We start from the raw sequence: 15,694 nt of genomic DNA, 5'->3' as shown, positions 1-15,694 counted from the left end.
AACTGTTTACTTTCTGGGGAAACAACGTGTGATGCAGAATATTCAAAGTCCAGTGCTACTGTCCTCTCCTTTCTGCATGTTCCCATTTTTAAGCAAATTTCCAGCTTCATAAAGACCGTAGATATTTCCATATTTAGCATTTTTTGGAAAAATGTCTAAGTGGAACAGAAGAGTGGAAAAACAGTCTACTAACAGCTAATGAATCAGTTCGCCAAAAGGAAGATCCACTTTGGGGTTTCTGTATGATTAATTGGTTGCTTCCCTCCTTCTGAGTAGGAAAACACAGTTTTACAACTCAAAAGGAACATTAGTGTTTGCTGCTCCCCCAAGCACCTCCTCCCCTTGCAGAGTCAAAATGGTTTCCCTACTGGCAACTTGGAACCTTACTACTAAATATTGAGGAAGTTATTTTCAAGTTTGACCTAGTATGCAGCTGAACATACAAACACTCACCTGCATTTCAGTAAGCACAGTTTTATGCCTCTTGTTGCATTCTACTTTCTCCATTCGAGTTTTCAAGTCTGCCAGAGTCTTGTCAAATACTGCACACTGTAAAGCAGTAAGCTTTTCTTCTAAAAGTCTCTGGATAATCTGCAAAATTGTTATATTAAAAAAAAAAAAAACAAACCAACAATGCAATCCCAAAATTTGGGAGACCATCTATAAAGATATTCTCAACTCTTAACAAATATCCTGCTATAAACAGAACAATGACAACTCTTGTGCCCTGTCAATCAAATAAATCTACAGTCAGCAATAAGCATGGGGATGCACAGCTAAGTTTGACATAATTTTGGAAAATACAAATGGTTTGCCATTAATTCAACAAATTCATTTCCTTGCAGTATCATAAGTGTATAAAACCTTGCTATATGTAAAAAGAACCTTAACAACAGAAGATACTTTCTTAAAGTGCAGTGTTTACACAAGTTAATTGCTCTTCTTTTCTATTTCTGAGAGGGACATTGGCATTCAAAGAATAGAAACTAAGGACATTTAACAAAAACTTTTTTCTGAGATGTATTTTCCCCGAGCAAAAATGCACTGTTGCCTTTCTTGCAGAAACTAAAAATAAAAGAAGAAAAGACTGGTTTTCACAAAGTTTACTTGATGAAGTTATTATTTAATGTTTTTCTCCCTTCTATACCTATTGCAGTGCAAAATGTTTTCTTGGGAAACGAAAATAAATAAGCTACAAATGTGGTTTAGTTTTTGCCATCCTAAATTAATGAAGTTACAACACATGCTAATTAACTAATGGAAAAACAGCACAATTTTCTTTTCTTCAAGACCATAGGCTCCTCATACAGCAATCACGCAGTCAGGCTATTAACAGCTCTACAAAAATCTGCAAAATGCCAGGTTGATTACACTCTTGTTTGGAAACAGCCTTTCTTTTAATCTAGGCACACAATGAAGTGCATCACATATAAACTTCACCATGGTGAAATAACTCATTTTCAGTCTAGAGTCACATGAGACTTCAAGTATTTTAGACATTTAAAATATAACTCCTGCAGCATAGTTTTCAAATGGTACTTGGTCCCTTCTTAAAAGGAGGGCTGTGGAGTACTTTATATGAATTAAGCACCTTTGTTATTTGAATTACATCCAGCGTTCAACCACAAAAAAAGAGAAAGTGTCTGGGAACACAGAGTGTGTGGGGAAGGACAGAGAATTCAAAGATGGTAACCCAAGTGACAGGTGCATGTCTATGTTCTTTGCTCTGCATCTCTATTCTACCTTTTGCAATTTTTGGTCAACATCCTTTCTGGCTGTAATTTTTACTTGGAGTTCTGCTTCATACTCTTCTCCCATGTACCGACGATGTTTAGAATGAACATTGTCCATGTCGTCAGATTTGGAACGCTTTCTCTTTGATGCTTCACCTGGAACAATAGATACAACTGCTTATGAGGAACTCCTTAAAAAACAGGTATCTTCAGAATGCCATGATTACTATGAAGTTGTTCTCAGTTTAAGCTTTTTCATTCTAAACCAGTAAGAATGCCTTTGGAAAAACATGCTTGATGACATCAAAGCACAAAACCAGTCCTTTTGTATCTGTACATTACTGCCCAATCAGTGAGTTCTGCTTTGTGATTCACCCTATGACTTCCCCAAATGCAAAATGGTTCTAAGTACCACCACTGCCCTCTCTGGAACTTCCCTCCAGTTCTTCCTGCTCCTATCAGCACCATCCTACCATCCTATAATGAAACATGGCTTCTGAGAAGAAAAACAAAACCTTCTTCTGAAAAACGAATCTGCTTCTTAGAATTCCAGCCAAATAAAACTACATCTCATTTAACTGTGCCAACAATTAACTGTATTTACCTGCAATTAAGTTTTAATTTGTACCTCCAACGCTTGACTGAAAAAACATTCAAACTTTTTTTTTTACTTCTTGGGTAAGAAGGAAAGTAAAAATCTAACAAAAGAAGAGGCTCAAAACAGAACTAGATTATAAAAGGAATTTTCATCACAGTGATGAAGCACAAAAAAACCAAAGAGACCTCATTCACTCCTCCAGCTTCTGGCACTGTGTCCAGCAGGTTCTTGAGGACAAAAGGGACATCTGATTTTAAATAATCCTCAGATTATTTAACAAGGACCCAGGGAACTACAGGATTATCAACCTTACCTCAATCCCTGGGAACGTGATGGAGCAAGTAAGTCTGGATAGAATCAACTCCAAGCCTATTAAGAAGGTGGTGATGGGGAATAGAATGGATTTATCAAGGGGAAATCATGCATCATCAGCCTGATAGCCTTCTACAGTGAGACCACTGTCTTGGTGGATGATAGGAGAGCATCTTTAGTAACGCTTCTGACACCCAAAACATCCCTGAAGTCCTGACGTATGGCCTAGATAATTGGACAGGCTCAACTGTTGGGCTCCAGGAGCTGTGACTATTGACACATTGTCCAGCTGGAGCTCAGTAATGTACACCAGCAGATGCTAATGGTACCAACACTACATCTTCATTCATGACCTAGATGATGGGGTAAGATGATATAGGCAGCAACTTGCAGGTGATACAAAACTGGAAGGAGCGATCTGTACACTCCTAAGCGGTTATGCTACCATTTGGGGTCACACTGACAAATTGGAGAAATGGGCAAACAAGAACCTCATGAAGTTTAAAAAAAGGCAGTGCCCAAGTACTACGCTTGGGTAGCAATAAAACCATGTACTAGTACAGGCTGGGAACTCACTGGCTGGAAAACAGCTTTGCAGAAAAAGCCCCGGTGGCCTTCACGTCCATGAAGTTGAACATGGGCCATCAATGTGCCCTGTTGGCAAAGAAGGCCAACAGCATTCTTGGTTGCCTGAGAATGAGTACTGGCAGCAAGCTGAGGGAGGTACTTATTCCCCTCTAACCAGGGAATGTGAGCCTGAACCTTGAGTCTTTTGACCAGTTCTGGGTTTCTAAATACAAAAAATATGTGAGCATACCGGAGAGAGTACAGAGTAGAGTCGCCAAGATGTTTTAGAGATTGCATGATTCATCAAGAGCTGGAATTGTTCAACTGGAGAAGGCCATTAGGGGAGATTTTATCATGTGTGTAAATTACCCAGACAGGTAGAGAATGAACAGATAGAGCAAGACTCTTAGTGAGTAGCAGTGACAGGACAAGAGAAATGGATGTAAATTGAAATACAGGCATTTCCACTAACACATATAAAAACTTTTTTACTGTGAGGGTGGTCAAACACTGCAATCACAAAACTGGAAATTTGTGGAATCTTCATCTGTGGAAATACTCAAAACCTGTAAGAACATGGTTCTGAGCAAACTGGTCTCTAGTTGACCTGGTTTTTAACAGTGGCATTGGACTACGTAATCATCAAAGGTCCCTTCCAAACCTAATGATTCTGTGCTTCTAACACCTACCACCCAGTGAAACATAATAGTTTTAACATTACATACTTTTCTCTATTTGTTTCTCCTCTTCTTTGTGGGCCTCTTCTCCTACTTTATCTTCACACTCCTTTCTTCTTTCCCCCTCCACCTCTTCTATAAACAGAAGAAAAAAATCCATGTGACACTTACTCAGACCTACAAAAGTCTCGTAACAGTCCTATTTTGACTAATGAATTTAGAAAACTTATGAAAAAACACGTCAGGGAAGGCAAGAGAAATAAGTATGACAAAAGGGAATGCAGATATGAAAAAAATAAGGGGATACCCTGAAAACAAAAATTTGAACTATCATGCAACACATTAAGACTTACTTCTGAATTTGCTTAGCATTTAAATCAGAATAATTGAACTGTAATTACGAGGGTAACATGTTTCAGTTACCTCTGAAACAAAATGATGTATTTTTAAGGTAGCTAAAGTTCTCAACAAATTATTTTAGCTTATTTTTCCACTTAGGGAGAAAGTATAAATTCTCCCTATAAGATTTAATATATAAAATATAAATTTTATATAAAAATATAAAAATTTCAGTAACAAAACACTAGTATGTTTCTCTAGTTACAATTGGCAAATTCAACCATAATGGTAGAAAAGGCCTAGATTCTTCTTAGGTTAGCAAATATGAAATTTAATTTGAAGTTTCTTGGTAATTCAAAGTATCACAATTTAGGACTACTCATTTAAAATTATACAGTTTAGGAAATGCTTAAATAGACAAAAAACTTGAAGATAAAAATGGTAGCACTTCCTGAAAAAATTTATTATATATTCCATGAACTTCCATTATGTGTTTCATACATATGTGTATGAAACAAGCTTCCATTATGTGTTTCTGTGCTTCCTTGTCATGTGCTTGTTTGCTTACACAAAAAGCTCCAGAGTTTTCTGATGTATGACCTTTCATTACAAAAATCTATGACCACATAGCTATTATATTTCATATTCCATTTGGAAAAGACATTCTATTAATCTGTCCATTTGAAGTCTTCTGACACCATTGTTTCACTGTTGTTTAGCCATGCTGGTTTTCATCTGAACTTTTTGAAATCTTACTTCTTAACTGAGCAGTTTGCACCTGTTTCTCCAACACAGCATCTTGAAATGATCTCTGTATGGTCTCCACTGTTTTAATTTTCACAGATTCTTTCCAAAATTACTCTTTATAAGGTAACTACCTGTTTTCTCATACAACTGTTTCCTCCCTATGCAACCTCTCTGCTATTATCTTTGTTGATGGTTAAGGACAGAACATCACAATGACCAATTTTCATTTCATGAACAGTCTCAGTTACTGCCACACAACTGTAGAAGTCATAAACTGTTATTAGCCAATAAATAAAACAACTAGTCAAAATAATTTGTCTTGTCACCAAAGTGAAAAATCTGAAAAAGTATTGCTGGATATATTAATTTTAAACTTCTGCAAACTGTAGTCCAGTATTTAATATTCACTTCAGTCTTTTTGCTCCATAGCAAACTCCTCTGTGACCACAGAGTGTTTTCTCATTGTGTAAGGATGAAAAAAGTAAACCTAATGTCTTCTACGAGAGAATGCTTAAAATGCAGTGAGAACAAAGATAATCAATGTATTTGTAATGTTCATTTCATAACAGAGACTCATAACACGCTACATTTTTGACACACAACCTTCTTTCCCCCTGCTTTCCCCACCTCCAATAGTTTCTGGAAGACTTTAAGTCTTCCAGAACAATGGAACACACAATGGTATCAACAGTGCACAATAATGGTATCACTTTTTCAATCTCATTGACAACAGGTAACACCTAAGTAAGATCCTTAGCAGAAACTAATGGAACTTACCTTATCTCTGTTTAACTAGCTTAAATTTAAAGGTAAATATTAGGAAAGGAGTCTAAAACAGGGCTGAAAAGCTGGCTCTTATCTCTGTTTCTCTAGCTGTTTTAGAGACTGATGACTCAGAATGCCAGTCTCACCATCAGTAAAACAAGATTCAAGAAACTATGGTTACTAACTTCCCAGAGACTAAAAAAATCTGAATCTTGTTTAAGCTATGAAATTTCTACCCAGTCAATCATATTTAAACAAACTTGCATTATTATGGTAATCATTTAATAAAAGTTAAACAATGGAGGGGATGGGGGGAGAAAAGGGAGAGGAAAAAAACCAACAAAAAAATTCCAACCTCAAGATAATTTGAAACATCATCTTTCTTAATTACAGATAAAAGAACAGTGTCAACTTATCTGTGAATTATTAATCTATTTTCAGAAGTGCAATAGTATAACAACGACTGCCCATTGTCAAAAAGAAAAAAAGCTTACAAAACTGTATGAAATAGTAAACTATAGAGGACATTAATTCAGTTTCATTTACAAAAATGTTCTGCTAACTACATGAAGAGATCCCACACTTAACATTTAAAAGCATCAATCAGTTGATATAGTCATAGAAGAAAACTTAGATAAAAACCACTGAGTTAAATGAATGAAAGCTACGTGATATGAAAACAATACATGACATGCATTTTTCACTAAACTTTTCCAATACTGTCTTTCAGGGGGAAAAAAAAGGTAAAACAGGAGTTGTGGCACACCTGGATTACATGCATGTTTTCCTTATCATTTATTTGCGTGTTAAAGAAAGCTGAAATCCTTTCTTCCTCTTGAGAGCAGTAAATGAATGCATTTTTCTTCTCACAAATCTTTCTGTTCCCTCTCTGACAATTACTCATCTTTCCTCTTTTTCCACCCACTACCTCACCCAGGTTTGCACCCAAATTTGCAGAGTATGAAAAAAATCCCCAAATCAAACCAACAAGAAAACAACAAAAAAACCCCACAAAACCAAAACCCAAAACAAAGAAATCAAAACAACCCAAATCTCAAAGATGACCATTTTTTGGTGCTAATATCTTTTTTTTTTCCTGGGCCTCAAATACCAGCCTTGAAAACTAAGGCTACATAACATTACTGGTGGGTAAAACTGTCTTTTTGATTTAGAAACATGCCACAAGTGTGTCACTCTAAGAAATGAACAAAATCCCAAATTTCAATGGAAACTAACAATTTAGAAAATTCTTACCTGGAAGACTTGGCTTGTTTGGTAGTATTCCTTCAACATGTTCCTCCTTCTCATCACAGGGATCCTCTTCATCAGACAGCACTAAGAAAGCCTCTTTTGGCAGACTTTCATTGCTTTCCTGCTTGGATGGTGAACCCAAACAGTTTTCTATTTTCTCTTCTAAATCTGGGACTGTATCATCCACTGGAAGCAGAGAACTTTTAGAAAAACAGCTCAGATCATCTTCAGCAGGGGCTAGTTTTTCCAAAATTGGAATAATTTCATCTGTTTCCATGCAGTCAGTATTGTCCAAGATAGTTTCACTTGGCTCATCTATTGTCTTCGGAACAGTGGATTCTGAAAGTCCTGCACTGCCTTCTTGTTTTTCCTGGTCAGCTTCCATACTGCTAGAGATGGCTGCTTCTCCAACAGCCTCTTCAACAGTTACTTTTTCAGTCCTCTTTTCCTCACCAGATGAACTGGAATTAACAGTTAAATCATTCATTTCCCCCTTCTCTTCAGAAGACTCAATAATATCACAGACTGATTTACTTTCACCTTCCAACGGGATATCATTCTTTCTTTGGTCCAAATGATCTTTTCTACTATTTTCTTCATGGAAGTTATCTTTATTGCTACCAACCACTCCATTTTCAGCCTCGCGATTTACTGCGATGTCAGTATCTTTAGCTTGCTCAGGAGTAACATTTTCTGAAGACAGCATTAGAGGTTTGGATTCTATGTCATTGACTATGTTTCCTGCCCTACTCTCAGGGCTTTTGGCCTCACTAATTTCATCAGAAGCTGTTCTTCTTTCTTCAGAGTTAACACACAACTCAACCATGCCATTAATTTCTTTCTTGTCTTCCATACAGTCTGTATTGCTTAAAAGGGAATTTACATCAGAATCTCCATTCTCATGTTTTCCATTTAACAGTTTCACTTCAGTTGTCTTCAACAGCTCCTCTTTAACCTTATAGACAGCTTCAAGTTGTTGCCGATCACTTACTCTCATTGTTTTTCGTGCTTTAAAGACTTTTTTCTGAGGTTCCTCTGTGCTATCCATCTTAGCCCTTAAAAAAAAAAAAATCAGAAAGAACTGTGAAGGTAAAAATTTATCACTGTCATATTACACTGCTACTAAGAAATACTAATGTTTAGCACATTTTAAAGTAAACCAGTTGAAATGTTACCAACAAAACCAAAAAACAAACCACCTGTCAACACTTAAATTTTATTTGACCTCCCAAAAAGTGAATCCAAGTTTCTCTATATGCTGCACAAACACGTTTCTGCAAAGGTCACAGAGATCACACTATAATATCATGCACTAATATTCCGACTACACATTTTAGACCACTTGTCTCGTAGTATTCTATTAAAAATAGATATTACACTAAGGTAAGAGCCAGCAGCCTCTCTTCTCATAGAAAGGTATGTTAGAAATGAACTTATTTTTAGATACAATTAAATAGGGACTCTTCAACCACCTGTTCTAGAATTTGCCGAAACAAATCTGGAGATTCTGTAAATTCCCGTGGTAAAGAAGTCCATCATAACTGTTGCTTTCTCCCAGTAGTGGGGTCTTCCCATTCAAAGGCAAATATATCTCTGCTGTTTTTTGCTAGTGGACATGTCCAAAATGCATCTTTCAAGTCAATTACAATGAACCACATGTGATTATGGGGAATCTTGCTTAGTAAAGTACACGGATTAGGGACTACCGGGGTGGTGTACTTGAACAAGTTTATTTAATTTCCTCAAATCTTCAACAAGTCTGTATGTCCCATCTGGTTTCCTGATAAGTAAAACAGGGGTATTACAAGGGACAGGCAGGGTTCTAACAATCCATCCTTTAAAAGTTCTTCAATTGTATTTTGTAATCCCCTTCTTCCTTCCAAAGATAAAGGATACCGTTTCACATGGACGGGTTGGCTCCCTTCCTTCAATTTTATTTCCAGGGGAGAGATATTCAGCCCACCTCTCTTATCTTTAGCCACCCACACCACTGGATTTATTTCCCTCTAATCTTCTATAGTAAATTTAAATAGTTTTACCACCCTTCTATCCTCCTTTGGAATTACCCCAATCCCCAACTGCACTTGTAGATCTCTCCCTAACAAGTTGGTGCCAACCTCTGGTATTATTACAAAACTAGGTATTATTTCTTTACCATTTCCTAAAACTTTCACTTGTTCTACTATGGGGGCATGAAATCCCTCCCCATTCACTCCAATTAATCTAGTTTGGTCAGTCCCTTTCACACACCCACAGGGGATTTAAATTAAACTTGATCTCTCAGTTCCTGGATCAACCATAAACACATATTCCTCTTCTTGGGGTCCTACTTTTAAATTTTTCAAGGGCTCTTCATGGTATCTGGACGACAAAAAGAGCACCCTGACACCCCCAGTCTTGTGCATATGCTCCTGATTCCATCATTTGGAAAGTTTTAACCTCTGTGTAGTTCTGGGCACTCTCTTTTAAAATGTCCCACTTTTCCACACTAGAAACATTTCTTGGGACCTGTCTGTGAGGTGGTCATCCCCCATCTTCCTCCCTGGGATCTCCTAACATCAGACCAAAGGCTTCCCTTGGCCACTCCTCTGCCTCTTCCAGCCTCATTCCCAGTTTGTCATTTTAGTATTTCATCTACAGTGGCCACCATTAACTTGGTTTTATTTCTCTGTTTTTCATCATCCCTTCTAACATGAACTTTCTGAGCTTCCCTCAACAATTCACTTAATTCTTTATCACTCCAATCCTCTATTTTTTCCAATTTTTTCTTTATGCCTAGCCATGCTTTGGTAACATGTCGCAATGACCGCCACTGACCACTGCCCAGGCTAGCTCCAGCGGTATGCAACAGGAGTGGGGAGCAGCTGGAGGCTCTTGGCTTTAAAGCTGCTCCTCAGGAGTTCAGCTCTGCCCCGGGGAACTGAAGCTCCAGGCACAGTGGCTGTCAGCGAACTTGCTACTAAAAAGTAGCAAGGAGGCTTGCCACACAGGATAATCCAAGTTCATTGGAAGCAACTCCCAGGAGACAAGCCTCGAGCAGCTCCAGGGAACCTCTTATAAAGGGAGGTGTTACAATGGGGATGGCTTAACTGGGGACCAATAGAAATATCTAAGAGAGGGATATGGATGAGGATAGACATTTCCTTAGGCCAATAGCCTCAAGGGGAGGAGGGAAAGGGATCACATGCCCCAATGGGGCATCAAGGTTTAGGGGATTTCCAAAGGGGGAGGTATCCAGAGGGGTAGGGTCTCAGGGGATTGATGGGGACCATATAAGGGTAAATTGGGAGGTTTCAGGTGATGGACACTGAACCTTCGGGAACAACAGGAGGGGTTTGAGTGATTGATAGGGAAAGAACTAGAACAAGGGGAGGAGAACAACCATGTAGGGAGCACCAAGGGAGCCACTTGGGTCTGGGGCAAACCAACTGGGAATAGGAGTGGGGAAGGTAGGGATGAACCACTGGTGTACAGAAAACTTATATAAAAATACAATAAAGGTATTGCATCACCACAATAACAAGACTTACTTTCAGTAGTTCTCCGCATGCAACACTTTTAAGATCTATTACAGAATACTGCTGCATATTCTTTCTGAGCCTTTGTAACCAGGCAGTGGGCAGCTCATCCTGCTGTTCTTTATTTTCAAATGCCTTTTTACAATTCTGTCCTTTTCATGCTACCTCTTTCATTTTCCTTATGGCCAATCTTCTATAATTGGACATATTATTCCTTCAATTGTATTCTGATCCCAATTAGGTCTTAGTAGGGGAATTTCTGTTCACCAGGTATTCCCCTTGAACATCGAGTGGATTTTTTCTCTCCCATATTTTTATTCCTGCAATTCTTATAATTTGTCTTCCTTCTGGGGTAAATAGAACTCCTAAAATAAATTGCATTTCCTCCCAGATGCAAATAGTTGAGCCTAAGAATTGATCCAGCTGCTCTCCTATCCCCAAGGGGTCCTTTAATATAGTACTCATTTTCCTTTTAAATTCTCTTTCTTCAACACTGTTTAAAAGTACATTAACAAACTCTACCCCTTCTTGTGTTCCACACACAGATACCTCTCTCAGGGGAAACATGGACATATTTGTGTTAGCATCCGAGGTGATACTTGAAAGTGGGAAGGGGAAATTTTGGACATCTCTCTTTAATTGTGCTAGCTCTGCAGTCCTTGTTCTCTGTGACAGCTGGTCTGTCCTATTTTGAGATTTTATTGCTTCAGTAAAACCAGCCCCACTACATGGGCCCGCCATTTTGTGGGGACCAGGCCCACCACGCAGATCCGCTAGTTTAGGGGGACCAGCCCTACCATGTGGATCTGCCATTTTATGGGGATCAGCCCCTGCCATTATCGCCCCTTTGCTGCTCTGCTGCTTCTTCCTCTAAATTTAGACCATCCGGTCCCCCTGTCAGGCACATAGGGAGGGGGCAGGTGGTCTAAGGGGTCCCATTTTTCCCTCCTTCTCTCCCCTTTAAGCTCCATTAAGCTCTTGGTCACAAATATGGATGAATATTTTCTCCAGCAAGCAGCATAGTCCCTCCTCTCTTCTATCTTCTGAGGTTCTTTTGTGTTCACATAAAAATTTAGTGCCTGACATACCCATTCGTCCAACGACCCATACCTCAGGCAGTACAATAGGTCTGGCCTAATAGGCTCCTTCGTCCATTCAAACATACAACACCAGATCATTTTTCCATGATCCTTCCCCTGAGTACAAGCCAGTTTTTCTTGTCCTCAGTTCCTGAGCATCCTCCCCCTAAGGGACTGTCCAGATGTATGCTCAGAGTGGAGCACTTTCATCCCTCTCCACTCCTCCTGACCTTCCTGCTGCAGCTGGTGCCCATTTCCTAGTACTCCCTGCAGGACTTCTTTCTCTCAAAACCACTCGTTTTGTCCCTTCACTGGCCACACCCCTCGCAGGATAACGGCACTGCAGTTAGAAGGACTCCACACTCGCTTCACAGGCAATTCTGCATATCAAACACACCCACTCAGTCCTGCTTCTCCGAGATGCCCAGGTAATACTCAACAGCCAGTTTCCTACCTGGGCCTGTGCACAGGTGTTACCAGCTGCTGCACGTGAACTCTGCTCTTTCTCTGATTTTTCTTTCTCTCTACCTTTCCTCTCCCCTTTTTTGCTTTGAGAGTCCCCTGTCTGGGTCTCACCTGCAGCCCTCCCAGGGCACAACAATGGGTTGGGGATGCTGAAATCAGCAGGGTGCACCTTCCCCTCCTCCTGTTGTCCTACTTCGCAGGATCAGAGGCCAAGGATCCCGGATGAGTCCCCAGATTGTTAAAAAATTAACTAACTTTTAGATACAATTAAATGGGCACAAAGTCATCGAAGCAAAAGAAAACTGCTTATTAGTAATGATTCAGCTGAGCCAAGTATTTGTCTCTCTCCTCCCAGAGCCAGATGCACACACTCTCCAACAAAATGGCTACATTTGATACCCTTTCCCCACCCATGTGGTCCCTGTCCCCCTTCCCATTGGCTGGGTACTCAGGAATTTACATTCTCTCCCGACTGCCTACTTTTCTGTCTCCTCCCCTCTCATCCTACCTCCTTTTCAGTCAGGTCTTCAACCCCACCCCTCTCCCAGCTCACAGCAACACCCAACAAATAACCAGAACAAATCCAAACCACAAACAACAACACATATAACCAACAACTTTCATTCCTTAACTTAATAACCTTTTGGCTTCAGCAAAATATCACCTCATCTCTCACAGGTAAAAATAAATGTAAATTGATGGATCAAGAATATTTCCATCTTTCTATAAATATTTAATTTCATGAGTTTCAAACAGAATTAAGAACGGGGGTAAATAACAAGATTTTTATATCAAGTCACTTTTAAGGAAACTTCATTATATGCAAAGAATTTCTCAATGTATCATTAGGATACTTTTTTCTGCATAAATAAAATAAACTTTCATTCTCCATATGTATACAATAGTTAAATGAACTTGGATTTTAAGACCATTTTCATTCAGTTTGCAATAACATTTTACTATTTGTAGCTGTAAAAACTACAGGTATTGCAGCACCTTGTAGAAAAACTTCTTTCAAGGAAAACTGGCGAGTTTGCCTTCAACACAGTTATATTCATTCCATCCACCCACACAAATATTAAGAAAAATAAAAATTTTTATAAAAAATGTAAGAAAGATGTTAAAAAATTTATTTCATCAAATAAATTCATGGAGTTAAATCCAGCATTACCTAGAAAGCTATAATGATTTTGCCGAAATACAAAAAAACCTGATTTCATCTGTTTCCATTAAACAAAACAAATCCATAGGGATTTTTAAAATATATTCTTCCCCAGTGGGCTTGCAAGTGGTCTTGCTTAATGGCCTAGGTTTAAAGGATTATATATAATAATGTTCAGAAACAGAAAGCAGCTAAGGAAGTTCTTATATCCTAAATGTAACTCAACAACTAAGATCTTGAATCAGCTGATGCTAACCAATTTAGGTCTTCTGAAGCTACAAACCATCATAAGTTACTCCTATCAAGCATAAGCTTTTATTAAATTTCTCAAAAACATGCAAAAATTGTATTAACGGGAATTAAAAGAGAAAATAATCAGGCAGTTACCTCTATATGACTTTTTTCCCCACAAGCATCAGATGAGCAAATGTTTGTAACACTGACACAGCAGAACTAGTAGACAAAAGATGCACTTTAAATACTTAGTATGATTCATTTTGCATCAACCCCCAATCCATTTTCATTTACAGACATAAGAAGTTAATTAATAAACTGCACTTTGTCTTTTCAGGTGGCATATAAACTATTTTACAATTTTTTGGTAAAAGAAAGCAAGATTACTGCCAACACTAGCTCAGGTCAATGACAGTTTCGTGTAACCACAAGTTAAAGAGCATTTGGACAACCCTCTTGGGCAGGTGGAATTATTCTTGGAGTTGTCCTGTGCCAGGCGAGGAGTTGGACTCAATCCTTGTGGGTCCCTTACAACTCAGGATATTCAACAATTTTACAATTCTATGAACCAAGCCGCAAAATTCAGAACACAGGTGCCACAGCCTCTAAATAACAATTTGGATCCACTCCATTTGGTAGCCAATCTCACCTACAAGTTTAATTTAGGCAGTCCTAAGATTGCCCTGTAGTCTTCTCTTCAGCAGACTGAAGCTGTCAGGTTCCCTGAGCATCTCATCACAGGTCACATGCTCTAGCTCCTATCATTTTGGCCTGCTGGATCTTTCCTAGTTTATTTGGAACAATTTTTTTGTGAAGTAAATTATTTAACATTTATCCTAACTACAACATTCTACATTGTAAGGTAAGAACATCTGTTCTAAAGTACAATATGAATTAAACTGTGAACCCCACAATCATGATGTACCACACACTACAATTATAAGGCTTCTTTTACACTTAGTTAACATGACCTGACAAGAAGAGGGACAAAGCACAAAGCAATTTTTTGCATTTTCTTTTAACTTAACACAGACCTTCCCTTACACTTTTTCCCAGTTCTTTTCCGCACATAATCTAGAATCCTCAGGTTTGAGTTACTGATAGTACTTAGCACTTTGACTCACATCTCAGGAGCAGATGAACAAATCTTGACAGACAGTTGTATCAGGTCTATTTATGGACTCTCAATAATACCATTATGACAATTTTTTTGCCATTCTGAACTATTCAGATTTTCTAAACTGGATTATCTACTACTGCATTGCCACTAGTGGGAGCAAAATAGAGCACCTACAGAAACACTGATCTGAAACATCACTTTACTTGATTTGAAAAAGGGTTCTCATCACATTACCATTTTCAGTCAGATGAATTATGAACTCCAGGTGAGCTGTTAACACCTTACCAGAGCTGTCTACATGCTAAATACATTTTCTTCATATTCCTTCAGAAGAGAATACCATTTAATGCAAGAATTTTAGACCTGAAGGTACAAGAAGCATGTAAAAATCTCTACTGTTTCAGAAGTGCAAGTGCAGTTTTTGAAAGCACATCCCTTCCTTCTTCCCAAGAACTTAGAACGGAAGGAACACCTTTTCACATCATTATAAAAGCTCGTATCAGACTGTCATGTAATAGAATGCTGACATACTCACATTCCATGCATATAAACCCCTATAACCAACACACATGCTGTTACAGATTTTTATCTTGTAAAGTCAATTTGGAAAAAAAAAAAAAATCAGGCTTGGCTAACCTCAAAAAATTCCAAGTACTCCTAAGAGGTGACCCGCTAGTGAGAGTCCTGAGATAGCACAGAGAATAGGGCCTCTGCATCAAAATTACTATAGGCAAGTAGTTTGATCTCCCAGACTGGAGTGTTTTCTTTTATAAGCATTACCCAGAATTTACAAAATGTATTACAAAATTCTCAATCTTACTTTTCCTATGACCGGAAAATACACCAACAGATTAATGTAACATTCACAGATGTCTTAAAATCAAATTTGTAAGTGCATCACTTGAATAACCATATAACTTAAAATAAATTAATATTTTCTGTTCTAATTTTCTTAGTCATCTAAGCAGTTTGTCAGTAATATTTTTAACAATAGAGTAAGACAAAAAAATAAAAGACACTTCTTTTTACATTTGCCAGGAAAAGTACCCTTAAAAAATTCAAACATCAGAATCCCTTTATATTGATGCATCCATAGTTTTTTTTCAAAAAAAACCAAAATGAGATGA

The 15,694-nt window shown here is 38.2% G+C and overlaps 1 protein-coding gene across 10 annotated transcripts in view; it reads right to left on the bottom strand.

Moving 5' to 3' along the window:
* ATF7IP (activating transcription factor 7 interacting protein) overlaps positions 1 to 15,694 on the bottom strand; it is an 87,447-nt gene that overhangs the window by 37,506 nt on the left and 34,247 nt on the right. For all 10 annotated transcript variants that reach the window (XM_069001995.1, XM_069002036.1, XM_069002028.1 and 7 more), the window contains 4 exons: positions 6,993 to 8,044; positions 3,936 to 4,022; positions 1,744 to 1,889; positions 454 to 591 (listed from right to left, as the gene is read on the bottom strand). In XM_069001995.1, coding sequence (XP_068858096.1) covers positions 454 to 591; positions 1,744 to 1,889; positions 3,936 to 4,022; positions 6,993 to 8,037 — 1,416 coding nt within the window. In that variant the 5' untranslated portion in view covers positions 8,038 to 8,044. Of the gene's footprint in view, positions 1 to 453; positions 592 to 1,743; positions 1,890 to 3,935; positions 4,023 to 6,992; positions 8,045 to 15,694 lie in introns of those variants that run through there.

The sequence above is a fragment of the Aphelocoma coerulescens genome, chromosome 1A, assembly GCF_041296385.1.
Source record: "Aphelocoma coerulescens isolate FSJ_1873_10779 chromosome 1A, UR_Acoe_1.0, whole genome shotgun sequence".
NCBI lineage: Eukaryota > Metazoa > Chordata > Aves > Passeriformes > Corvidae > Aphelocoma > Aphelocoma coerulescens.
The sequence above is the reverse complement of the archived record's forward strand: the minus strand, read 5'-3'. Positions and strand labels throughout refer to the sequence as shown.